Source organism: Saccopteryx leptura, chromosome X, assembly GCF_036850995.1.
Source record: "Saccopteryx leptura isolate mSacLep1 chromosome X, mSacLep1_pri_phased_curated, whole genome shotgun sequence".
Lineage (NCBI taxonomy): Eukaryota > Metazoa > Chordata > Mammalia > Chiroptera > Emballonuridae > Saccopteryx > Saccopteryx leptura.
The window spans coordinates 64,198,257-64,224,463 of NC_089516.1; the positions used below are offsets into that span (position 1 = coordinate 64,198,257).

Sequence of the window (26,207 nt, forward strand, 5' to 3'; positions counted from 1 at the left end):
CATTGGGCCCTGGCCAGTTGGCTCAGTTGCTAGAGCATTGGCCCAGCATATGAATGTTCTGGGTTTGATTCTGGTCAGGTCACACAAGAGAAGCAACTATCTGCTTCTCTCCCCCTTCCTCTCCCCCTCCCTCTTCACCTTCTCTCCCTCTTTTCCTCCCACAGCCAGTGGCTCAGCTGGTTCAAGCCTTGACCGCTGGTACTGAAGATAGCTTGGTTGGTCCAAATACATTAGCCTCAGGCACTAAAAATAGCTTGGTTGATTAGAGCACCAGCCCAAGATAGGGTTGCTAAGTGAATTCTGGTTGGAGTTCATGTGGGAGTCTATCTCACTATCTCCCCTCCTTTCTCTTAAAAAAACCCAAACTTTTGGACCTGGGCTTTTAATAGAAATTGATGATGATGATCTAAAATTCTTATAAAATTTCAAGGTATTCAGAATAGCCAAAACAGTCCTGAAAAAGAACAAAGTTGAAGAACTCACACTTCCCAATTTCAAAACTCACTACAAAGCTTCAGTAATTAAAACACTCTGTTATGGCATAAGGAAAGATATATAGATCAATGAAATGGAATTGAGAGTTGAGAAATAAAGTCATGCATCCATGGTCAATTGATTTTTAACAACGATATTAAAACCATTCAGTAAGGGAAAGAATAGTCTCTTCAACAAATGGTTCTGGGATAACTGGATAACCACATACAAAAGAATGAAGTTGGACCTTTACCTGATACCATATATAAAAAGTAACTTAACCCTTTGAATAGTATGAACGTTCATGTACGTCCTCGTGCCTCCTGACAATCCAGAGTACTATCTAACATGTATGTCTTTAAACTTTGAGCTGGAAGTATGCAAGAATTGCATGAGGTAGCAAAAATTTTTATATTAAAAATGTTTAAGGCAACATTAAAAAAGGGCAAATTTATGTTATTCTTGTTTCTATAAATTGGTTATCAAACAAACATGATTTTAAGTTAATAAACCTGTAACTAGAACTAATTTCATTTTTTGAAAATAAACTTACTCCCCGGGGTCAGCAAGCATGAAAAAACTCACTACTCAAGGGGTTAAAATATATCAAAGACCTTTAAACTCCTTGAAAAAAACTTAGGAGTGAATCTTCATGACCTTGTGTTAGGCAGTGATTTCTTAGATACAACACCAAAAACACAAGTGACAATACAAAAAAATGAATTGGACTTCATCACAATTAAAAACATTTGTGCTGCAAACAATAGCTTCAAATATGTAGAATGACAACTCATGGAATGTGAGAAAATGTTTGCAAATAATATATCTAAGGATCTTGTATCTAGAATACATATAAAATTCTTACTACTTAACAATAACCCAATTGAAAAATGTGCAAAAAATTTGAATAGACATTTTTGAAAGATATACAAATGGCTAGTAAAGACATTAATAAGTGCAACATTATCAGTCTTTAGGGAAACACAAATCAAATCTACAATGAGATACTACTTCACACCACTGCTATGGCTGTGATCAGAAAAAATAAACAATAGCAAATATTGGGGAGGATATGGAGAATTTGGAACTTTTTTAAAATGAAATTTAATGGGATGACACTGATCAATAAGAGTGCATAGGTTTTGGGCGAACATCTCTATAGCATTTGAACTGTTGATTGTGTTGTGTGCCCATCATTCAAAGTCAAATCATTTTCCATCATCCTATATTTGTCACTCTTTACTCCCCTCCCCCTTGCCCCCTCTCTCTGGTAAGCACTTCACTTCTATCTATGTCTATGAGTCTCAGTTTTATATCCCACCTATGTGTGAAATCACATAGTTTTTAGCCTTTTCTGATTTACTTATTTCACTTAGTATAATGTTCTCAAGGTTTATCCACATTGTTGTAAATGGCAATATATCATCATTTGTTATGGCTGAGTAGTATTCCACTGTATATATATCACATCTTCTTTATCCAGTCCTCTATCGAGGGACACTTTGGTTGTTTCCATGTCTTGGCCACTGTGAATAATGCTGCGATGAACAGAGGGGTGCATGTGTCTTTATGTACCAATATTTTCGAGATTTTTTGGTAGATATCCAGTAGAGGGATTGCTGGGTCATATGGTAGTTCTATTCTTAATTTTTTGAAGAACCACCATACTATCTTCCATAATGGCTGTACCAGTTTACAGTCCCATCAGCAATGAATGAAGGTTCTTTTTTCTCCACAGCCTCTCCAACACTTGTTATTACCTGTCTTGCTGATAACAGCCAGACTAACAGGTCTGAGGTAGTATCTCATTGTAGTTTTGATTTGCATTTCTTGAATAGCTAGTGAAGATGAGCATCTTTTCATATATCTGTTGGCCATTTGTGTGTCTTCATGGGAGAAGTGTCTGTTCAGGTCCTCTCCCCACTTTTTAATTGTATTGGTTGCTTGTTTATTGCTGAGCTTTGTGAGTTCTTTTTATATTTTGGATATTAACCCCTTATTGGAGCTGTTGTTTGTTGTCACGGATTATCCTTGTTTATGTTGTAACCTTGTACTTGTAGTGTTGTGTTGTTTTGTTCCTTTTATCAGCTAGAATAACCCCCTTGAGTAATTCCTGTACAAATGGGAGTTTTCTGGTGATAAATTTCTCAGCTTCTGTATGTCTGGAAAAGTTTTTATTGCTCCTTCATATTTGAAGGACAATTTTGATGGAAATAGTGTTCATGGCTGGTAATTCCTCTTTCAATACTTTGAATGTTTGAGTCCATTGTCTTCTGACTTGTAGAGTTTCTGCTGAGAAGTCCGATGATAACCTGATGGCCCTTCCTTTATATGTTAAGTTCTTTTTCCTACATGCCTTGAGGATTCTTTCTTTGTCATTGATTTTTGACAGTTTTATTGTAATGTGCCTTGGAGAAGGCCTATTTGGGTTGAGGTAACACCACGTCTGTTTGCTTCTTGGATCCATGGCTCTAACTCTTTCCACAGGCTTGGGAAGTTCTCATCGATTATTTGTTTGAATAGTCCCTTCTCCCTCTCTTCTTCTTCTGATATGCTCATTATTCTTGTATTGCTCTTTCTAATGGAGACAGACAATTCTTGTAGAGCTCTCTCACTTTTTTCTTAATTTGTGAGTCTCTTTCTTCTTTCTGTAGAATCTCTAGTTGCTTGTCTTCAATGTCATTGATTATTTCCTCTATCTGGCCTGTATTATTAGCTAAACTTGCTAGTTCATTTTTCAACTCATGTATTGAGTCCTTCATCTCTGTTTTTAAAATTTCAGTCTCCTTGGTGAGGTATTCGTTTTGCTTTCAGAGCTCATTAAATTGCCTATTAGTGTTTTCTCACATCTCACTGAATATTTTCAGAACTTCAATTTTGAATTCTCTATTATTTAACTCCAAGATTTCTATGTGATTCAGATTGCTTTCTGGAGATTTTTCATTTTCTTTCTGAATTGTGTCTCTTTCTTGAATAGTCATGTTATTTTCTCTCTCTCTCTCTCTCTCTTTTTTTGCCTTGAGAGTGGTATTGTTAAGAAATCAAGCAAAAATCAACCACCAAAAATAAAAGTAAAAATAAATTTAAAAATTAAATTAAAATAAAATAAAAATTGAAAAACATTTTTTTATGTTAAGGCATGTTTTTATTATATTATTATTATTATTTGTGTGTGTGTGTGTGTGTGAGAGAGAGAGAGAGAGAGAGACAGAGAGAGAGACAGAGACAGAGTCAGAGAGAGGGACAGATAGGGGCAGACAGATAGATAGGAAAGAAGAAAGATGATAAGCATCAATTCTTTGTTGAGGCACCTTAGTTGTTCATTGATTGCTCTCTCGTATGTGCCTTGACCAGGGGCTACAGCACACCGAGTGAACCCTTGCTCAAGCCAGCGACCTTGGGCTCAAGCTGGTGAGCTTTGCTCAAACCAGATGAGCCTGCGCTCAAACTGGCAACCTTGGGGTCTCGAACTTGGGTTCTTCACATCCCAGTCTGATGCTCTATCCACTGCGTCACTGTCTGGTCAGGCTAAAAACTGAAAATTAAAAATTAAAGAGAAAATACACAAAAAAGCAAAAACAAGAACCAACAACAAATATTCAGGGCCCTGGCCAGTTGGCTCAGTGGATAGTGCATCAGCCTGATGTATGGACATCTCGAGTTCAATTTCTGGTCAGAACACACAGAAAAGTGACCATGTACTTCTCTCCCCCTTCACCTCCCCCTTCTCTCCCTGTTCCCCTCCCTCAGCTAGTGCCTCGATTGATTCAAGCATCAGCTCCAGATAGGGGTTGCCAGGTGAATCTTTGTCTGAGTCACATGTGGTAGTCTGTCTCACTATTTCCCCTCCTCTCACTTAAATAAAAAATAAAAATAAACAATAATAAAAACAAAACAACAATAACAAAAGAACTAAAGAAAAACAAAGCCTGACTTGTGGTGGCTAACTAGATAAAGCATCAACCTGGAATGCTGAGGTTACCTGGTCAAGGCACATATGAGAAGCAACTACAACGAATTGATGCTCCCCCTTCTTCTCCCCCCTTTCACTCTTTCTCTAAAATCAAATATGAAAAAAGAAAAAAATTGAAGAAAATACTTCCAAGAGATTTTTCTATCTTTTTCCACTAGGTAGTGGTGGATTAAATGTTTTAGCTGTGTAAAATCCCTGACTGAACTCTGCTGAGAAGCTGCTGTCACAAAGGTGGAGATGGGGCTGCAATCTCAATGATGGGTGGGACTCGTGAAGTCTTTATGGCTTTAGCAGTGGTGATCTCAGGCCTCCAGGTGTTCCTTCCTATGTCGCAACAAAGCTGAAGACCAGATACAGAATACCACTGTTCTTCAGCTGTGGGGTATGTCTCTGCCACTCTCCATACACGTGTATCTGGGTGGCTGCAGGACCACACTTTGTATTCTTGTGTCAGTTATTGAGTATGGGCTGCCACAGACCTTGGGAACACTGGCAGTGGCTTCACACTCTGTCACTTTGGTTCAGTATCACACCAAGTTCCCTCCCAATCTCTCCACTCCTCCCAGCTGAAGAAGACTCAGTCACTCTGGGTTTCTCCCCTCTTTAAAGCCTGACCACTAGTGCTTCTTACCTTCTGCCCCCCCACACCGTTTTTTATCCTTCCCACCTTAGTTGAATGGGTGTGCAGATCATTTAGGCCCCTGAGTTCCTTTGCTCCATTATAGCTGTTCAATTTGTTGAAATTTCAAGGGGAGAGATCAAGTGGATCGCTCATGCCACCATTACTCTGACATCCAACTTGTAACTTTTATACATTGCTGGTAGGAACCTAAATTTTAGAAAAAATACAAATGTCTATTAACTGATTAATGTAAAATGTGGTCTGTTTATACAATGGGATATTGTTTAACAATAAAAAGGAATAAAGTACTGATGTGGACAACAACATGAATGAACTTTGAAAACATTATGCTAAATTAAGCTAGTCATAAAAGACCATGTATTGCATACTCTACTTGTATGAAATATTCAGAGTAGGTACATCTATAGAGACAGAATGTAGATTAGTGGTTTCCAAGGCCCAGCTTTCAGGAAAAATGAGAAGTGACTGCTAATGAGTACAGGGTTTCTTTTTAGGATGATAAAAATGTTCTAAAATTGATGGTGGTAATAGATACACAACTCTGTGAACATACTAAAAGCCATTGAAAACTCTTTAAATGAGTGAATTGTATGCGATGAGATTTATATCTCACTAAAAAGCTGTTGTTTTTAAGAAGAATCAGAACTTCTGGGGCTTATAGGAGACTTGCCATGCATTTTAGTGACCAAAAAAAAAAAAAAATGATTTTCTCAGAATTCAACATAGTATTTTTCTCTTCAGTAGGATATAAGGATAGGGGAAGTGAAGGATTAACTCAAGGATCCCTCCAAACTTACATACACTTTTCTGAAAACTGATTCTCATCAGTATTTTGCTTCTTTAAATAATATCAACTTTATATAGTAATTCCACAGTGAAAATGTCCTCTTTGCAGTATAAATTTTCTACTAGGAGATGCTTTTCACATAAAGTAGAAACCAGATCCATTGGTTACCATTCACATATAAAATGCAAGTCACTCCCCAGGATAGCTTTAAAATAATTGGACTTTGGGTGATGGGAATGCAGCATAATCAAATGTCAAAATAACCTAGAGATATTTTCTCTGAACATATGTACCCTGATTTATCAATGTCACCCCATTAAAATTAATAAAAAAAAGTTTGGTTTTAGCCTGTCTTTCTAGTTTCATCACTTACCAGTGCCACCAGCTGTAGCAAATTTTTTTCACTACTCCTCTGTGCCTTCCCTTGCATTCCCTCTGTCTAGAATGCCCTACACATCTCTTCTCTTCCTGGAAAACTTCTTCTTTAAGGCACAGTTTAATTGTCACTTTCCTGGAGTTCTTCCTGACTCCCATAGACAAAATTAATTGCTATTGCCTCGGTTTTAATAGTATTTGTTTTTGCCTCTAGCACATCGTGTTATAACCTGTTAGTTTAGCAGTCTTTGTCAGCCAAGCCTTCAATAACAGAACCCGTGTTTACTTCTGCATCCACTGAATGTACTAAGTGTATGCCTGGCCTGTGGTAAGATAATAATCAATGTTTGATAGATAAGTGGATGGATGGATGGGCAGAGAGACAGATAAATTGAGTTAGCTTGCCAGTTGTGATTGGAAATAAGTCTGTCCTACTACCTCCTGGAATGTCTAATGTCATGAAATATACAAATATATATAATTACAGTCCCTGCCCTTCAGGATCTTATATAATTGAAGAGCTAAGATTCAGATGTATGATGTAACTAGAAAACAACATAAAATAGCATATAATGGAATATTCAACAATTTAAAGCAGAATTATAATTGCCATCAGAGTTCAGTGAAAAGTGAACTGTATCTTGTTCCTACTCTCAGGTGTTAGGGCTACATGACACAGTATTGAGGCCCTAGAAGTGCAGCCCAAGGTGATTACCAAAGTGACAACAGGAGGCTAACAGGTACCAGCACCAAGCAGTGAATAATAAATATCCCCCAAGCCAACCTAACCAAGGAAGAAGTGAGCTGAGGCTCCTTGGAGCATTTTTAAAGCTTTTGGGCACTTTTCCAATCAGTAAGGTATCCTTTTACTTTTACCTTTTTTATGAAACTATATAAAATCTACTTATTTACAAATATTTATTGAGCATTGTATTAGTTTCCTATTGCTACTATAACATTACCACAACTTTACTGGCTTAGAACAGCATGAATTTATTCTCTTACGGTTCTAGTGGTCAGAAGTCCAAAATGAATCTTATAGGGCAAAAATGAGGATGTCATCAGGGCCATAATTCCTCTAGAGCAGTGATTTTCAACCTTTTTTTTTTCATGGCACAAACACACACTAATTACTAAGGTCAGTGCCCCTGACTAAATACAACCATTTTCATCTCATGGCACAAATAAATTAGTTACTAAAGAAGAAGAGGTCAGGGCCCCTTTTTCTTTAGTAATTAGTTTATGAGTGCATGAGAAACAAAGGTTGAAAATCACTGCTCTAGAGGCTCTAAGAGAAAAATCTGTATCCTTGCCTTTTCTACTGTCTAGCTATATTCTTTGCTCATGGCCTCTTCCTCCATCTTCAAAGCCAGCAGCATATCTTATTCTCTGTCTGACTCTGCTTCTATTGCATGGCCTTATGTATCAAATCTCCCTCCACCTCCCTTTTGAAAGGACACTTATGATTACATTAAGGGCACACCCAGATAATCCAGGATAATCTCCCTATCTCCAGATTATTAACTTAATCACATTTGCAAAATCTCTTTTAACACATGGTGTAACATTCACAGGTTCTGGGAATTAAGACATGGACCGCTTTGGGGAGCCACTATTCAGCTTTCCACGAATGCCTATTACATAGCAGGCACTATGCTAGGCACTTTATATTGTATATCTACTACACTTATTGTATTCAGTGTAGCTTCTCTCGCCTACTACACTGTAAACTCCTGAGAGAGAGACAGTCCATATTGCTTTCTCTCTCTTAGTGCTTAGCATGTGGCCTTGCTTATATATAGTATATAATAAGTTTGCCTGGTAAATAATTAATGAATCACATTAGCCATACCCTGCAGTATAGTAGAATTTAAATTAGCTTTATTCAAAAAATACTGAGTCAGTGAGGAGAAGGATCTGAAATATCTGGATACCAAGATATAATCCAGCAATAGTTGTTCAGCTCCTTCAATGTGCCAGATACCTTGCTAGTTCTTAAAGATAAGAACAGGAGTAGGATGGTCCTGCCCTGAGGAGAAACAGTGAGAAGGTATGTGTGCCCAGACTGGCTAAGAAGGGTCTGATTGGTGGAGAAGCTGTGACCCAATTCACCAGCATCTTTGAGGTGTGAAGGTTAATAGATGCCCCAGCCAAAAGAAACCCCGGGGATCATCTAGCAGCACCATCACCCCATTTTCACCTCCCCAACTGCTGTAGAAATCCCCTCTCTTATAACACTGCCTAGCATTCCCCATCTTCTGATTGTACACCTTTTAACACAGGGAGCTCACATTCCCCAGTGGGAGCCCATTGATTTCTAGAGACTTGGCTAAGTCTTACCTTCTTATTCATCTATTTATTATTCAACAAATGCTTTCTGAGCATCTCTTGTATGCCTGCCACTGTGCTATGGACTGGAGATACAGAGATGAAATTCTTCAAGGAGCTCCCAGTCTGGTATGGAAGCAACAATGTGTATAGGGCAGTGTGGCAGGTATTCCAGGAGCAGGATATACAATGTGCTGTGGGAGCTGGGGGTGACCAACCAGCTGCTTCAGAGCTGTTAAAAGATTGGACGGTAGTGTCTGAGCTTGGTTTTACTTATCTATTCAGTATTTACTGAGTAGCTACTGTATGTCATGTATGGTGTTGGGGGTACAGTAGTGACCTAGGAATTTACCATGCAAAGTATGCCAGGGAAAGAGGTCAGCATTTCCAAAGTCAAGAAAGCATTCACTTATTTAAACATTTGTTTTGGTTGTTGAGTTTTTACTGTGGTCCAGGCAACGATGCTATGACCATAATAGAGGTACAGAAATAAACCATACTGACACTATCCCTCACTTCAAGAAGCTTATGATGTACTGAGAGATACTGACAGGTAAACTCGTATTCACGCATAATGTGTTGTATAGATGCAGGGTACTAGTGAAGCACATAAATAAAGAGACTAAGCTCAGCAGTGGCATGGGAAGGTACTGAATTCAGGGTAGGCTTTTTTGAAGTATTGAGGCTGATGCTTGAGCTGAGTCTTCTGTGGCAAAAAATATATATAAATCAGGCAAATACAGGGGAGAAGGTTAAGGAAAAGGGAACTGAACATCATCAGTTCCTTCTGAATGGGGCATCTATTAACCTTAACCCCTCAGAGAATAAGATATGTGATGAGAGTTGTCAAGACTTTAGTATGGCCGAGGCAGAAAGTTTGTATGAACCAGTCATAAGAGATAGGGCTGAAAGCTTAGGTGAGGCCAGATCCTTAAGGACCTTGTGTACTGTACTCAAGTGTTTGGATATTATCCTGAAGGCAGTGGAAAACCAGAAAAGATCATTAAGCAGGGAAGTGACACAATCAGATTTTTCTTGGACAAAAATAGCTCTGTCTGCAGGGTGGAGGATTAAATCCAGGAGGTGAGACTAGAGACAGGAAGACTGGTGTACTCAGGCAGGAGAGTGATAATGAGGACAGTGCCAGAGGAAACAGGAAGGAGAGGCTAGAGTGAGGACTTATGAAGTAGAATTATTAGGAAAAGGAAGAGAGTAATTAAAATGACACTAAGGTAGCCAGTTTTAAAAATTATTGAGGAATACAAGAGGAAGAGGAGTTTCAGGAATAATGATGAGTTCACTGTTCTTCATGGTATCTTTGAGATACCTGACAGGCAGAAAGAGGTCTGGTAAGCAAATGGAGTGCAGCAGAGTGGTCTGGGCATGAACAAGAATGGCATGTGGAAGTAGCAGTCCTTAAGTCAATAAATGTTTATTGAGTACGTATATGTATACTAGAGGAGCTTTCTAAAGTTCCTGGGATTCCAGAGATGAATAAGACAGTCCCTTCCCTCCTCCAAAAGCCCCTCCTCATTGGGTAAACAGATATAGAAACCAATAATGATAAGGCAATGGGAAACATGGTGATAGAGGTCTGCACAAGATGTTCTTATGGGAGCAGTGATGAGAAGCACCTAATTTGAGGGAGAAGAGGGAAGGCCTCCTAAATTAAGCACTATCTCTGCTCACTCTTGAAGGAATGGGAGTTAATATGTAAAAAAAGAGAAGAAAGCCAAGTCAGGGAAGCAGGAAAAAACATGGTGTGTGCATTTTAGTATTGATAGAATACAAAATACAAGAAATGAAACTAGACTCCATCATAAGGGATGGTCAGGAAAGGCCTTATATATACCATGTATAGATAGTTTGAATTGTAAACAATGGAAAGCAGTTGAAGGTTTTATGAAGAATGAGCCTGACTAGTGGTGGTGCAGTGGGTAGAACATCGACTTGGGATGCTGAGGTCCCAGGTTCGAAACCACAAAGTTGCCAGCTTGAGCAGGGGATTGCCAGCTTGAGCATGGGATCAGCAACATGATCCTATAGTTGCTGTTTTGAGCCCAAAAGTCACTGGCTTGAAGCCAAAGGTAAGTGGCTTGAGCAAGGGGTCACTGGTTCAGCTGGAGTCCCCTAGTCAAGGCATTTATAAGAAGCAGTCAATGAACAACTAAAGTGACACAACTACGAGTTGATGCTTCTCATCTCTCTCCCTTTCTCTCTCTCTCAAAAAAAAATAAGGAAAATTAAGAAGAAAAATGGCATAGTCAGAGCTGCATACAATTGTGTATGGTTATGTTCCTAGAATACAAGCTATATGAGGACAATAATTTTTGTCTCAGTGCCTAGAACAGACAGTATCTAGCAGACGCTCAATAAACACTTGCTGAATGAGAAAATCAACGTAGGAGATCGATGTTAGGGGCCAATACCAAAGATAGGGAGGTTGTGATGATCATTTAAAGCGTAAGTGAGGAAATCCTGGCCTAAGATTGGCAGTAGGAGGTACAAAAAAGCACTGGAGTCAAGAACTATGTACCAAGCTTTGGTGGTAAATGGTAATACCTACAATGATTTTATCCTTTCAATCTAACATACTGACAGTCAGCTCTGTCTTGGATATTGTTAGATGCCAGGAATGCAAAGATAATTAAGATATGTTCCCTGCTGTTAAGAACTTCTCAGTTTACTGGGGTAGACAGGCCAACCTATGAAAAGATAGATATGGTATAATTTATATATTAGTTCTATGATAGAGTTCTGAAATGGTGGGGCACCATATAGAAATAGCTAAGTTCTGAAATGGTGGGGCACCATATAGAAATAGCTAATTAACATGGGGAGAGATTTCATGGTAATGATATTTGAGCTGGTTTTCAGACATGGAAAATGAAGTTATCTGGCAGAGTATGGCATTCTCCACATCCTGCTGATTCTACCTCCTAAATTTTTTTTGACTCCAGCCCCTGCTTTGTACTTCCCATTGCCAGTCTCAGGCCAGGTTAAGAAAGGGCTGTGTTAAGAAAGATTCTGAAGCCCCCCACCTAGGCTTAATGGGACCAAATAATATCAATTACCAATGTCTGCCATGGGTGTAAAAGTAAGGAATGGCAGTATGCATGTCACATCCCTGGGCTACAGCATAAGGTATAAGGTTGGCAATGGCAGGAACTGGTACCTTAGAGTCCTGTTTTGCAAATATTAACATTGAAGTACTTATGGTCTAGAGGTTGCCAGTGGACAAGTAGATAGCTCAGAAGATAGATAGGTCAGTGATGAAGATGTAGATTTTTGGAGTTATCTGTTTATAGATCAAAAGTAGATAAACATTTTCTATAATGGTACAGATAGTAAATATTTTAGATTTTGTAGGCCATCAGGTCTGTTATAGATGTGTCAGCTTTGCTGTTGAAGCTTCAGACCTGCAGTAGGCAATATTTAAATTAATAAGTATGGCTGTATTTCAGAAACTATTAACAAAAACACATCAGGCTAGATTTGGCCTATGGATCATAGTTTGGTAATACCTAATGTGGGTGATATATAGTATACAGTCATAGGATGCATAATATAGTAAAGTTGGCACCAGAAAAGTCTTGAGTTTCAGTCCCACCTCTGTATGTACTAACTTTGTGATTTTGGACAAGCATTTAAACTTTCCTGACTCTGTTTCCTCCTCCATAACACAGAGCTTCTAGTACCTGACTAAATGCTTCCTTTGAGGATAACTGAGCTATTCTATGTAAGCGTTAATTGTAGTACCTGCACATAGTAAATGCTCAATACATGTTTGCAGTTATTAACATCACTATTACTATTGGGATTATTTGTGTGGGAGATTTTAATTAAAATCATAAGAGTGGATGAGATTTGTGAGGAAAAGTGGCTACATTGTAGGGAGAAGTAGGAATCGAAGGCAGGAGACTATTTTAGGAAAAGGGTGAGAGGCAAAGGTCTTACACATTAGAAAAATGGGCCAAGAACATGAAAAGGCAGATATCAAAACACACGCAGATGGATATTAAACATAAAAGATGTTCATATTCACTGATAATCAAATAAATGAAAATAAAATGTTTTTGTTTATGTATGGGATTGGTGAATATTCAAAAGATTGACACAGTGTTTGTTACCAAGGTTGCAGGGAAACTGGAACTCTTGTTTACTTTCTGGTGGGAATGTAAATTTTTTGGACTTTCCAGAGGACAGTTTAGCAATATGTATCAAAATGAAAAATAAGTGTATTCATTTTATGAGACGGTGTTTTTATTTCTGGGAACCTACTCTCGAGGCATTTAAAAATATAGTCCCAGCATCATAATAGCAAAATCAACCTAAAATATTCAAAAGTGGAAGAATTATTGTGGCAGGTACACAGAATGGAATACTATAGAGCCATTAAAAATTATGCCATGGCTCTATACTTACTGACATGGAAAGATGCCCAGGACATAATATATAAGGTTGTAAAATAGCAATGTAACATTTTCTCCATTAAGATAAAGCTGCTTTCTAGCAAATAGTGGTTTTGGTTTTTTCTCAGTAGTGTGATTTCAGGTCATTGCACTTTTTGTTAAATTTGGATAGTTGAATATATTTTACTGACCATATGTCACTTAATTGAAACAATAATAAACAGAGTACTGGTAAACCAGATTTCTAGGGGAAAAAAGCCCTACATTTGTAGCTTTTGCTAATTTTGATGATATAAATATTCCCAAGGGCTTACAAAATTCCTGAATATTTAATAACTGGTTCTTAGTAGCTGATTTTGACACATTACTGGCAATAACTCTATTTAAAACAAAAGAAAGAATCAAGGTATGTTAACCAGGTCAGATGCTGATCAAGTTAGATGAAAATTAAAAATTACTTGTCACTGGTGAACCTGGTAACAGGAGTTTTAGTGGAATAGACAGTTGCAGAGTAAATGAAAAAGAAGGAAGAAGAGAGAGGGAGCGATATGGAAGGAAAGAAATAGTCACTTTGGGGAGATATAGAGTCAAAGAAAGTTTCATTTAGTGGGAGTATGAAGAAATACCAGAGATAACATTATGAACTCTTAATTTCTTACTTTTGAATAATCTGGAGAGGTCACAGTGTGCAAGGCACATGACTATTCTTTTTTTCTTTTGATTTTAGTTGACATTCAATATTATATTAGTTTCAGGTGTACAGAAAAGTACAGAAAATTATAATATAACTTACCAGTGATCTCCCCCCCCCCGATAATTTAAGTATCCAACTGGTACCATACATATGTAGTTGTTACAGCATTATTGTCTGTATTCCCTATGCTGTGTTTTACATCCTGGTGACTATTTTGTAAATGCTTTTAGGATTGGTATCATTATCATTCCCACTGTATATATGGGGAGTTTGAATCTCAGAAAGATGAAGTGGCTTGCTCCATGTGTTACAGAGTGAGCCACATTTGTGTGTGCCTGTTGGGCCCCACCCACTGGTTAAGCCCTGAAAATACCAAGATGGTTAAAATGTACCCACTAACACGTTATACTCCCACCCTTCTTCAACCTGGGTCTTCCTTTCCCATGGTTTTAGTTTCTTTTTCTGCTTGTCCTGGGCAGGCCAAGGGAAGCCATGAACCTGAATGTGGATTGTTTGTCCCTGCTTGGTATAAAAGAAGAAAGCCTAGCATGAGAAGGCAAGTGGTTATTAAGGACAATGAAGTTGAGAACTGAGAAAGGTCTGTTGTATCTGGCAATCAAATGACTACTAGTATATTTTCAGTGGTGTAAAAAGAGCAGACTGATGAGCAAATGAGCAATGAGAAAATAAAGGCAGTAGAAAAAGAGAGAGGGATGGAGGAGGAAGGAGAGAGAGAGAAAGGGATTTATAAATGAGGCCTAGTAAAATATGGATAATTTTAAAATCACTTTGCAATGCCCAACTATCCCAAAATTGGCCAGTGAAAGCCCTTTGCAGCCAGCTTCTCTGTGATTTTTACATACCCTGTCAGTTCTTTAGTGCACCTTTACTTTCTTATGAACAAGGGTTCCTCATTTCACATTGAGCTTTCACTGCTACCTCCTTCAAATCAGCTATTTTTTTAGGAGCCCTCCTTATTAGATAGAAAGAGTATTTCAGTATCACAGCCTAAGTACTAGGTATGCTCATTGTTACTGATGTGCATTGCTTTTAGGCCTTTTCTGCAAATTGAACTAAGAAATATATACACTGCTCACAAAAATTAGGGGATCAGGGAACATGCAGATACTCCAGTACTTTCAGCCTTTTGTATAGTGCATTTTCACCAATGAAATAAAAGTTAGTTTTGTACCTCATTTGCATAATCAAACAACTTTCTTTGACTTGTCATTTGCTTTTCTGATGTTCTTGTTTAATAAAAAAAAGTCAAATTCTTTTTTTTTTTTACAGTGACAGAGAGTCAGAGAGAGGGATAGACAGAGACAGACAGACAGAATGGAGAGAGATGAGAAGCATCAATCATTAGTTTTTTGTTGTGACACCTTGGTTGTACATTGATTGCTTTCTCATATGTGCCTTGACCGCGGGCCTTCAGCAGACCGAGTAACCCCTCGCTCGAGCCAGCAACCTTGGGTCCAAGCTGGAGAGCTTTGCTCAAACCAGATGAGCCTGCGCTCAAGCTGTTGACCTCGGGGTCTTGAACCTGGGTCCTCCGCATCCTAGTCCGACGCTCTATCCACTGCGCCATCACCCGGTCAGGCAAATGCTTTTTTTATCACTTCATAATCATTTTGAAATATCCCCTTATTTTTGTGAGCAGTATATATAGAAATTGTGAAACTATTAATGGAAATGGGTTATAGCAGTAAAATTAATAATTTATTAGTCCATAGTGATGTTCAGAGAGAAAGAGGAAAAGGAGAAAGATCTTTCTAGTAGAATACTAGCTAATAAAGTAAAAGGAAGCTAGACTAGAAAATCACTATTCTGCAGCCCCCAGTATCATAATTTATTTTGGCAAAAAAAAACCCCAAACAACTCATCAAGCAAAAAGTTCTTGGAGGGCCTGACCTGTGGTGGCGCAGTGAATAAAGAGTCGACCTGGAAATGCTGAGGTCACTGGTTCGAAACCCTGGGCTTGCCTGGTCAGGGCACATATGGGAGTTGATGCTTCCTGCTCCTCCACATTTCTCTCTCTCTCTCTCTCTCTCTCTCTCTCTCTCTCTTTCTCTCCCCTCCTAAAATGAATAAATAAAATCTTAAAAAAATAAGTTCTTAGAAAATAGGATATTCACACAGTTTCAGATTATCACCCCATAGATTCCTTGCTATTTACAAAGGGGGAAATACAGTCACTAGGTTAAACAAGTGATTATAACCAGCATTGTCAATACCAGAACAACCTGACATTGTGTATCCTGATGTGATTTACTGAGAATTGCAGAGCATCTATGAAATATTCTTGCCACAAAAAGTTTAACTTGACAGTCATTGTGGAAAACATTATGGAGTTTCCTCAAAAAATCAATAATGGAACTGCCTTATGACCTAGTGTTTCCACTTCTGGGAGTAGATATGAAGAATCCCAAAACACTAATTCAAAAGAATCTATGCCCCCTATGTTCACTTCAGTGTTATTTACAACAGCCAAGATTTGGAAGCACCCCAGGTGCCCATCAGTAGATGAGTGGATAAAAAAGCTGTGGTAGATTTATACAATGAAATACTACTCATCTGTGAAAAAGAAGGAAATCTTACTTTTTGTGATAACTTGGATAGACCTAGAGAGTTTATGCTAAGTGAAATAAGCCAGTCAGAGAAAGACAAGTACATATGATTTCACTTAGATGTAAAACCTAACGAACAAAATGAACTAACAAATTTTAATAAAGTTTAACCTGAATCTAAATATGAAAAAACAATTAGACAAGCCTAGAGTGTGGAACATCCAACAAGGCAACTGTCCTATACACTTTAAAAAGCCATTATCACGAAAAACAAAAGAAAGTGGAGGAATGATTGTAGATAGAAAGAGAACAATGAGCTCTAACAATCAAATGCAGCGAGTCAACCATGACTGGATTCCAAATTGTGGGGTAAATCATAAACAGATATAAAAGGCATGTTTAAAATAATTTGGTAAATTTGAATATAGACTTAGATAATTTTATTGAATAATGTTGACTTTTTTAGGTGTGATAATGTGGAAGACTTTTTTTTCCTTTAGAGATGCTTCATGCATACTAAAGTATTTAAGAGTGAAGTGTCATCATATTTGTAATTTACTTTCAATTGGCTCAGCAAAAAGTGAGTGAAAGAGAGAGAATATACATGAGAAATTAATAAGAATTTATAAAGGTAGATGAAAGATATATGATTGCTGGCCCTGGCCAGTTGGCTCAGTGGTAGAGTGTCGGCCTGGTGTGTGGAAGTCCCAGGTTTGATTCTCGGCCAGGGTACACAGGAGAAGTGACCATCTGCTTCTCCATCCTTCTCCCTCTCCTTTCTCGATATCTCTTTTCCATACTCTCATTTCTCTTCAGATCGCATAAATCTTTTGCCTTTTATATCTCTTTTCCCCTCCTGCAGCCAAGGCTCCACTGGAGCAGAGTTGGCCCAGGTGCTGAATATGGATCCATAGCCTCACCTCAGATGCTAGATGGCTCCCGTTGCAACAAAGCAACCCCCCAGATGGGCAGAGCATCGCCCCCTGGTGGACATGCCGTATGGATCCCAGTCAGGCACATGTGGGAGTCTGTTTGCTTCCTCGCTTCTCACTTGAGAAAAATACAAAAAGAAGGAAGGAAGGAGGGAGGGAAGGAGGGAAAGAAGGAAGGAAGGAAGGAAGGAAGGAAGGAAGGAAGGAAGGAAGGAAGGAAGGAAGGAAGGAAGGAAGGAAGGAAGGAAGGAAGGAAGGAAGGAAGGAAGGAAGGAAGGAAGGAAGGAAGGAAGGAAGGAAGGAAGGAAGGAGAAAAATATGTGACTGCTTGTTATATTATTCCTTCAACTCAAAAAGAAGGAAGGAAGGAGGGAGGGAAGGAGGGAAAGAAGGAAGGAAGGAAGGAAGGAAGGGAGGGAGGGAGGGAGGGAGGGAGGGAGGAAGGAAGGAAGGAAGGAAGGAAGGAAGGAAGGAAGGAAGGAGAAAAATATGTGACTGCTTGTTATATTATTCCTTCAACTCTTTTTGTAGGTTTGACAATTTAAAAATGAAGATTTCACACATAGGTGGGTTATAAAACTGAGACTTATGGACATAGATAAAAGTGAAGTGGTTACCAGGGGGAGGGAGATGAGGGAGGGGCCATGAGGAAGGGCTTGGGGGAAGGGTGTAAAGAGGGACAAACATACGACGACAGAAAATGATCTGATTTTGGATGATGGGTATACAACATAATCAACAGTTCAAATGCTATAGAAATGTTTACCTGAAACCTGTGTACTCTTATTGTTCAATGTCACCCTGTTAAATTTAATTTTCTAAATAAAAAAAAAATGAGTTAGGAAAGCACTTCTTTTTAAAGCCTTTGTAACTGTATGGTGATGTGCAGTAGTGGTTCTGGGACAATTGAGATGCACATGCAAAAAGAAGAATGTTGACCCTTACCTCATATCATAGATAAAAATGATCTCAAAATGGATAGATCTAAATATAAGAGCTAAAACTATAAAAATTTTAGAAGAAAATGTAGGAAAATAATCTTCAAGACCTTGATACGGCAGTGATTTCTTGTATGCAACAACAAAAGCATGATCCATAAAACAAACAAAAAAGTGATAAACAGGCCTTCACCAAAATTAAAAAGTTGTACATCAGAAGACACCATTATCAAAATGAAAAGACAACTGATAAATATAGAAAATATTGCTAATTACATATTCAATAAAGGTCTTATATCCAGAACATGCAAATAACTCTTACAATTCAATAATAAGATGGACAACCCAATATAAAAATGGGCAAAAAATTTCAATACACATTTCACCAAAAAATATGGATAATAAACATATGAGAATATGCTCAATATCAATAGTTGTTGGGGAAATACAAATTAGAAGCATGAGACACCACTACATACCCACTAGATGACTGTAATAAATAAGACAGACAATAAATGTTAGCAAGGATGTTGAGAAGCAAGAACCCTCATACATTGCTAATAGGAATGCAGAGTATTACAGATACTTTGGAGAACAGTTTAAGAGTTTAGGAAGGTACACATAAATTCATCAGAGCAATTCTAGCAATTCTACTCCCAATAGCAATAAAAGCATATGTCTACACAAACACTTCCATGTGAGTGTTCATATCAGCTCTATTCTGTTCTATTCTATTTGGTTATTCATAATAACTAAAAGTGAGAACAATCCAAATTCAACTAGTGCATCAAGAAAAATGTGGTATATCCATATAATGGGGTATTATTCAGGGATTTAAAAATGAGTGAAATATTGATACCTGCTGCAACATGGATGAACCTCCAAAACAGTATGCTCAGCAATCATGTTCATTGGTATTTACTCAATTGAGTTGAAAACTTTATCTATATAAAAACCTGCACATAAATGTTTATAGCAGCTTTATTTATAATTGCCAAAGTCTAAGAGCAACCAAAATGTTCTTCTGTAGGTAAATGGATAAAGCAAACTGTGTTACATTCATAGAGAATAATATTCAGTAATAAAAAATGAGCTATCCTATAGTGTATAATTGAAATTATCTAAGAGAGTAGAACTTAAATATTCTTAACAATAAAAAAAGAAAGAAAAATAATAAAAAGAAAGAAATATGTTAGGTGATGGAGAGTAAATTAGATGGGAGCAATCCTTTCACAGTGTATATCAAATTACCACTATATACACTTAAAATAACTTATTATGTTTCAGCTATACCACAGTAAAGCTGAAATTTTTAGAAATGAGGCTTTCTAGCCTCAAAAAGCCATGGAGAAAATTTATATATGCATAGTGCTATATATAAGACTGAAAAGGCTACATACTGTTTGATTCCAACTATATGGCATTTTGGAAAAGAGAAAACTATAGAAGCGGGAAAAAGAGCAGTGATTGCTAGGGGCTTGGAGGGAAAAGGAGGAATAATTAAGTGGAACACAGGAGATTTTTAGGGCAGTGAAACTATTCTGTGTGATTCTATAATGATGGATACATGATATCATACATTTGCCAAAACTCAATAACTATACAATACCAAGTGAACCCTAATGTAAGCTATAGACTTCTGTTAATAATAATGTATCAATATTGTAACAAATGTACCATGCTAATACAAGATGTTTCCATCTGCTTAATTTTTCTGTAAATCTAAAACTGTTAAAAAAAAGAAACTCTATTCATAAAACAAAACAAAAATGCTAAGTAAAAGAAGCCAGATAGAAAAGGCCACATATTGTATAATTTAATTTATATGAAATATCCAGAAAGACAAATCTATAGAGACAAAAAGCAGATGAGTGGCTGCCTGGCTCGGGGGGTAGAATAGGGATTAAATGTAAACAGTAATGTGGAATTTTATTGGAATTTTATCCCACCAAGAGGGATAAAACTATTCTAAAACTGGATTATGGTGATGTTTGCCCAGTTCAGTAAAGGTATTAAAAATCACTGAATTGTATACTTAATAAGGGTAAATTTTATGGTCTCTAAATTATACCTCAGTAAAGTTGTAAAATAATTTTATTTGATCTCATATTTTTAAATTGTTATACATTAGTTCTTTATAACTGTGAATCCAATAATAATGTATAGTGAGAGCCCATGTTCATTGATCAGAAAAGTTAACATTGTTTAGATGGCAATACTCCCAAAATGATCTATAGATTCAACAAAATCCCTATAAAAATCCCAGTTGACTTTTTGTAGAAATTGACACGTTGATCCTAAAATTTATATGGAAATTCAAGGGACCTAAATCTTGAAAAAGAACAAAGTTGGAGGACTCACACTGCAATTAGGATGGCATGATATTGGCATAAGGACAGACATATAAATCTATGGAATAGAATTTAGAATATAGAAATAAGCCCTCACATTTATGGTCAATTGTTTTTATACAAAGGTACTTAGACAATTCAACAGGGAAAGAATAGTCTTTTCAACAAATGGTGCTGGGACAACTGGATCCACATGCAAAAGAATGAATTTGGACTTCTACTTTATACCATACATAAACATTTACTCAAAACGGATTACAGAACTAAGTGTAAGCTAAAACTATAAAACTTTCAGAGGAAAGCACAGGACTGTATCTTTCTAACTTGGGTCTTCTTAGATATATCACTGGAAGCACAAGCAATAAAATAAAAATAAATAAGTTGGAATTCATCAAAATTAAATTCATTTGGGCTTCAAGAAACTATCAAGAATATGAAAAGATAATCAATAGAATGGGAGAAAACATTTGCAAATCATATATCTGATCAGAAGTTTGCATCCAGAATATATAATGTCCACTTCAATTTCATAATAAAATGACAAATAACACAAAATATGGGCCAAGATTTTGAATAGATGTCTATCCAAAAAAGATATAGAAATGGCGAAAAGCACATGAAAAGATGTTTAACATCATTGACCATTAGAGAAATTCAAATCCAAACCACAATGAGGTATCAGTTCACATCCACTAGGATGACTAGAATGAAAAAGATAGGTAATAACCAGTGCAGGTGAGGACAGAGTGAAATCAGAACCCTTATCCATTGCTGCTGGAAATGTAAAATGGTGCTACTGCTTTGGAAAACAGTTCGGCAGTTCCTCAAAAGCAAACCACATAACTGTGGACACACACACCATTTGCTGTTTATTATAACAGTAAGAAGGCCAGTATGGCTGGAGCAAAGTGGGTAATAGGGACAGAGGCAGGAGAAGTCAGAGAAGTTGACATATCATTCAAGGCCTTGTGGACCATGGTAGGACTTTGGATTTTATTGTGAATGAGAAGGAATTTTGAACAGGAGGTGAGTTTTTAGTATCTGTTGTAAGGCACAAGAAAGAGACAATTACAAAGAAGTGATTACAGCTTTGAAGACCGAACTGTGATCAGGAAGCATAAGTGTGTAATGGTGTATACCTGCAGTTACCGTATTTTTCGCTCCATAAGACATACCTGACCATAAGACACACCTAGGATTTTAAGGAGGGAAATAAGAAAAAAAAATTCTAAACCAAATTGTGTGTTAAAATACCATATGTTTCGCTCCATAAGACACACGGGCATTTTCCCCTCCACTTTTGGGGGAAAAAAGTGCGTCTTACGGAGCAAAAAATATGGTACATGGTGTGTTCCAGTAGTTCTTGGTCATCTAGCTTTGGGAGCAGAAAAAAAAAAACGGTTGAGCAGAATGATTAAGATTGGGATTTGGAGTTCAGATGCTAGGAGGAAACCAACTAAGTCAAGTAGTTGACCATGGTAAATTAACTAATAAGTAAGTACTCATACAGGTTCTTACAGAGAAAAGTTGAAGATGCAGGAGCCCTTGAGAAAGAAAGTGCCATATTTCTACCTTTTGCCATCTTTCAATGTTTTCCTGTAAGCAATTAGAAGCAATTGATTCAGTGAAAAGAACATTTGAGTGTCAGAAGACTCAAGTCTCTGCTCTCCTAAGTGACGGTAACATCAAGGGTGAATTGTTAAAGCTGACAGCTGTAAGAAGGCTAAAGAAATCATCTTTCTGACTACTTGTTAAATCATACCAAGAAACTAGGATTATACCATTTAATAAAACTCTTCAATCTTTCTTGGCAATAATATTCCTGAATTTCTTGTCTTACCAAATTTCTCCTGATGTAATTTAGCCCATTTTGACTTGTGCTAATGATCACTTACACACTATCTCTTCATAGAATAAAAAATAGTTTAAATCAGATTGTATCCCTGCTCTGCTCCAATGGCTTCCCATCTCACTGAGAATAAAGTCCAAGCTCCTTGTAATGGCCCCTGTGATTTACTCCCATCAGAACTCATCTTGTACCACTCTCCTTCATTAACTGTGTTCCAGCCACACTGGCCTTTCAGCTTCTCAGATAGGCCAAGGAAGTTCTTTCCTGCTTCAGAGCTTTTGCAATGCTGTTCTTTCTGCCTGGACGACTTCTCCATCTCAGTATGGGTGAGTTTCTTTTCACTTTTTGGGTCTCTGTTTAAATATCATCTACTCAGAGAAGCTTTCCTGAACAACTTGTCTGAAGTGACCCCCCACACACTCCCACCCCTAGTACTTTCTATCATATTACTGTGTGTTATTTTTGTAATATTGCTTTTCACAATACCCTGTTTGTTTGTTTTTGTATTTTATATCTGTTTCCATATACCCCTACCCACCACACATACACTGTGAGATCATTATCTGTATATTCTGCTATTATCTGTATTATCTGTTTATCATTATTCCCAGAATGTAGAACAGAGTGAGTGTATTTTGAAGAAGGAAGGAAGAGAGAAAACTCTTTTGTTACCTGTACCCAATAGATAATTTCTCATTAGGATTGTTTCTCAAGTCCTTATTTATTTGTGTTGCCCTCTTGGACTCTTCTATAAATAAAATAAAATCCTTATTTCCTGACTGATCTTAAATGTTAAAGAGAGGCTTATTATATTATATAGCTTTAGAATGAGAAAGAACTGGAAAAAATTATTCTAACCTCTCTTTGTATAGAAACCTTTCCACAGCATCTATCCCAGGAATTCCTTGGAGATGCCTCAATGGCAACTACAGAAAGTGAAGAGGTGGCTAAATATATAGTGTTCTAGACCCCTAAGTGTCTGCCCTACTCACACTTTAACCAGAGTGCTGACTTTGTCTTATATATTAGAATTCCACATAAAATTTCACTTGGAGAAAACCATTCTGCTGCTTAAGGAAAGTTTAAAAACTACTAATCTGATCTATGTCTGAACATGCTCAGTAACTAGGAATTCACTGTCTTGATATTTCTTCATGCTGTTTTTGCAGCTCTGTCTTTAATATTTAAGGATGAACCTACTGACAGCAATCACCATTTATGTATGTGCTTTTCACTACAAAGACAAACCTACCACCAAATGGTTCTTTGTACATTTAAAGCTTGTCCATTGGTTTGACACAGTAGTTACAGGTTGAAGAGGCCGTTTATCTCATAGATTTCTCTTGATACTACACATCAAAATGATTTGTGCAGCCTCCCAGCAGTCTATAGAGCTATGCTGCAGTACTCAGAACTGCCTCAAATATTACCTTACATCATGTCTTCTACCTTCCTTGTTTGACATCACTAAATTGCCTTCTGTGTTTCAAAATTAAACTTCAAAAAACAAAAACAAAACTTCACACCAATGATATCCACCCGCTTTGCCAATTGATCCAAGTCATTTTGAACTGTATCTACCAAACAACAATGCCACATCTAATTTTATTTTGGACATATTAATGCAAAGCTCCCTAGGTTAGCTTAAAAAAAAAAAAACAACCCTAATGGCATGTCTCTAGATCCATGGCCAACCTCTACATAAATCCATGCTTTGTTATCCTATGTGTTTGTTTGTTCTAGGTGGGGAGGTTGAGCAATGAATTACAGGACTTTAATGTTTCCTGATTTGGGTACTGAGCAGTTCATTTTTTAGTGAGCTATTCCAGTTTTTTTTCTAGCTTATTACATTTGACTTTTAAAAGTAATTTTTAGAAAACTAAATTTAATAGGGTGACACTGATCAATAAAAGTATATACATTTCTATTTCAGGTAAACATTTCTATTGCATTTGAACTGTTCATTGTGTTGTGTGCCCATCACCCAAAGTCAAATCATTTTCCATCATCATATATTTGTCCTCTTAACTTTGTAAATATAAAATGTGAATGTTATTTCCCTCTTTTATTCAAGATAAATAATATAAATGCTTTTCTCCATTCTTTAGCTGTTTCACCATTCTCATAATTATTTAAAATATTTTTTTCAGAACTGATCATGTGCCAAGTACTTTGTTAGGTACTGAAGGTATAAAGGTGATTAAGATATAGTCTTTGCTCTCAGAGAATTCGTAGTCTAGTGGAAGAGACAAATACATGAAGTAATTATTGCAAGCCAGTTTGATTAAGGACCATGGTAGAGATTTGAATAAACTGATGAAACTCTAAAAAAGAATCAACTTATTCTGCCTGGGAAAGGAAAGTGGAACTTCAGAGACACCTTCACAGCCAGATCTTTAAGGATGGGTAAGAAGTTGTCAGACAGAGGGGATAGAAGTCATTCTACATCTAAGACTACATAGGTGCAAAGCTCCAGAGACTTGAAGAATATATTGTGTTTGGGATAGGGAGAAAAGTTTAATGAGGTTAAGTTGTGGCTACTTGAGAGGAATGGTAAGATAACAGGTTTGAACAAACAGGCAAGGACAGAATTATGGACAAGATAATTGCAGAATTATCTTGCAAACTATGCTACAGAAACTTTTTTTCCTGTACACATGGAGGGGTTTTAAGCAGGGTAGTGATCTTGTCAGAACCATGCTATAGAAAGTTATAATGAACAGTATAAAATGTGTTATCAAGGAGGGAACAGTGACAGAAACACAGGACTATTAGAGGCTGTGCAGTGTGCAGTCAGTCCCTTTAGTAACCTGGAACATAAATGATTTTTGTTTATCAATTGTAAAAGGGAAATAGCCATTTCTTCCCCTACTTCTCATGGATCTAATGAGAGTAAATGAGATTATATCTTCTCTGAACCTTAGGAGAAAGCTTTCATGTTAGAGTTAGGTGATTGGAAGTTGAAGCAGGCATCATATATACTATATAATCTTATTTACTTATGAACATCTTATGTATTTTTTAAAATGGGCATTACTCTTTTCTTAAAGCTTGATTCAACTCAACTGTAAATTCCTCATGTGCAGGATCCAGGACATTTTGTGTTATCCACAACCCTTAGGACAGAGAAACAGCATAAAACGAGTCCTCAGCACCTTCCTGCAGGTTGATTGCATAGAGTGTCCCTCTTATGCAGACTGCCTGAGATTGAGGTATCAGGAGGGCCATGTTGCTATTGGGGACTAGTAGTAACGTTATGTTTCAGGGCGCATTCTCTAGCCATGGCCAAAAAGATTGCAAACCTTGTTCAAGCATACATGAGTACCAGCAAGTCCCCTTTACTTCCTCCCTTAAGCATGACACCTTCTTATAAGTACTGTATAAGAGGTAAATTACTAAAGTTATTTTTATATCAAATGGAAATAATTACATTTTCTAGGAAGTCACAATTCTCAGGTGAAAGATAATTGAGTAGAATATATGCATACTATAATTGTGAATAAAATTTCAGAATTTAGCAAGTCATTTGTTTGCAGATAAGGTGTAAAAAGTATGTTCAAAAATTTAATCCTATGGCCAAAAGGATATTTGAGGAGCATCCATATGTTTTTTTGTATTATCAAAAATTAACCTATATTTGCATCAACAGAGGCCAGAAAGTCTAACAGCATTTCCTGCGTTTTAAAAGCAAGTTCTCTCTCTATCTCTCTCTCTCTCCTCTCTCCCGATTTGGCAGAGGTTTGAGTAGGCACAATTTCCATCAATGAAATTTAAAATGTTGCTTTTTGTGTGGGGGAAGAGAGTACATTTATTTCCTCAACCCCATATTGCTGCCTAAACCATTAAGGTTTTTAAGTTCATTAAATTAGTGTTTAAAGTAAAGA

At 37.1% G+C, this 26,207-nt stretch overlaps 1 protein-coding gene across 11 annotated transcripts in view; it reads left to right on the forward strand.

Annotated features, from left to right (window-relative positions):
* Nucleotides 1-26,207, forward strand: part of HDAC8 (histone deacetylase 8) — a 288,934-nt gene that overhangs the window by 30,858 nt on the left and 231,869 nt on the right. For 10 of the 11 annotated variants that reach the window (XM_066357082.1, XM_066357085.1, XM_066357084.1 and 7 more), the window contains exon 5: nt 22,542-22,649. The exons of the other annotated variant lie outside the window; for it this stretch is intronic. In XM_066357082.1, the coding sequence (XP_066213179.1) occupies nt 22,542-22,649 (108 nt within the window). The remainder of the gene's footprint in view (nt 1-22,541; nt 22,650-26,207) is intronic. 11 annotated transcript variants of the gene reach the window in all.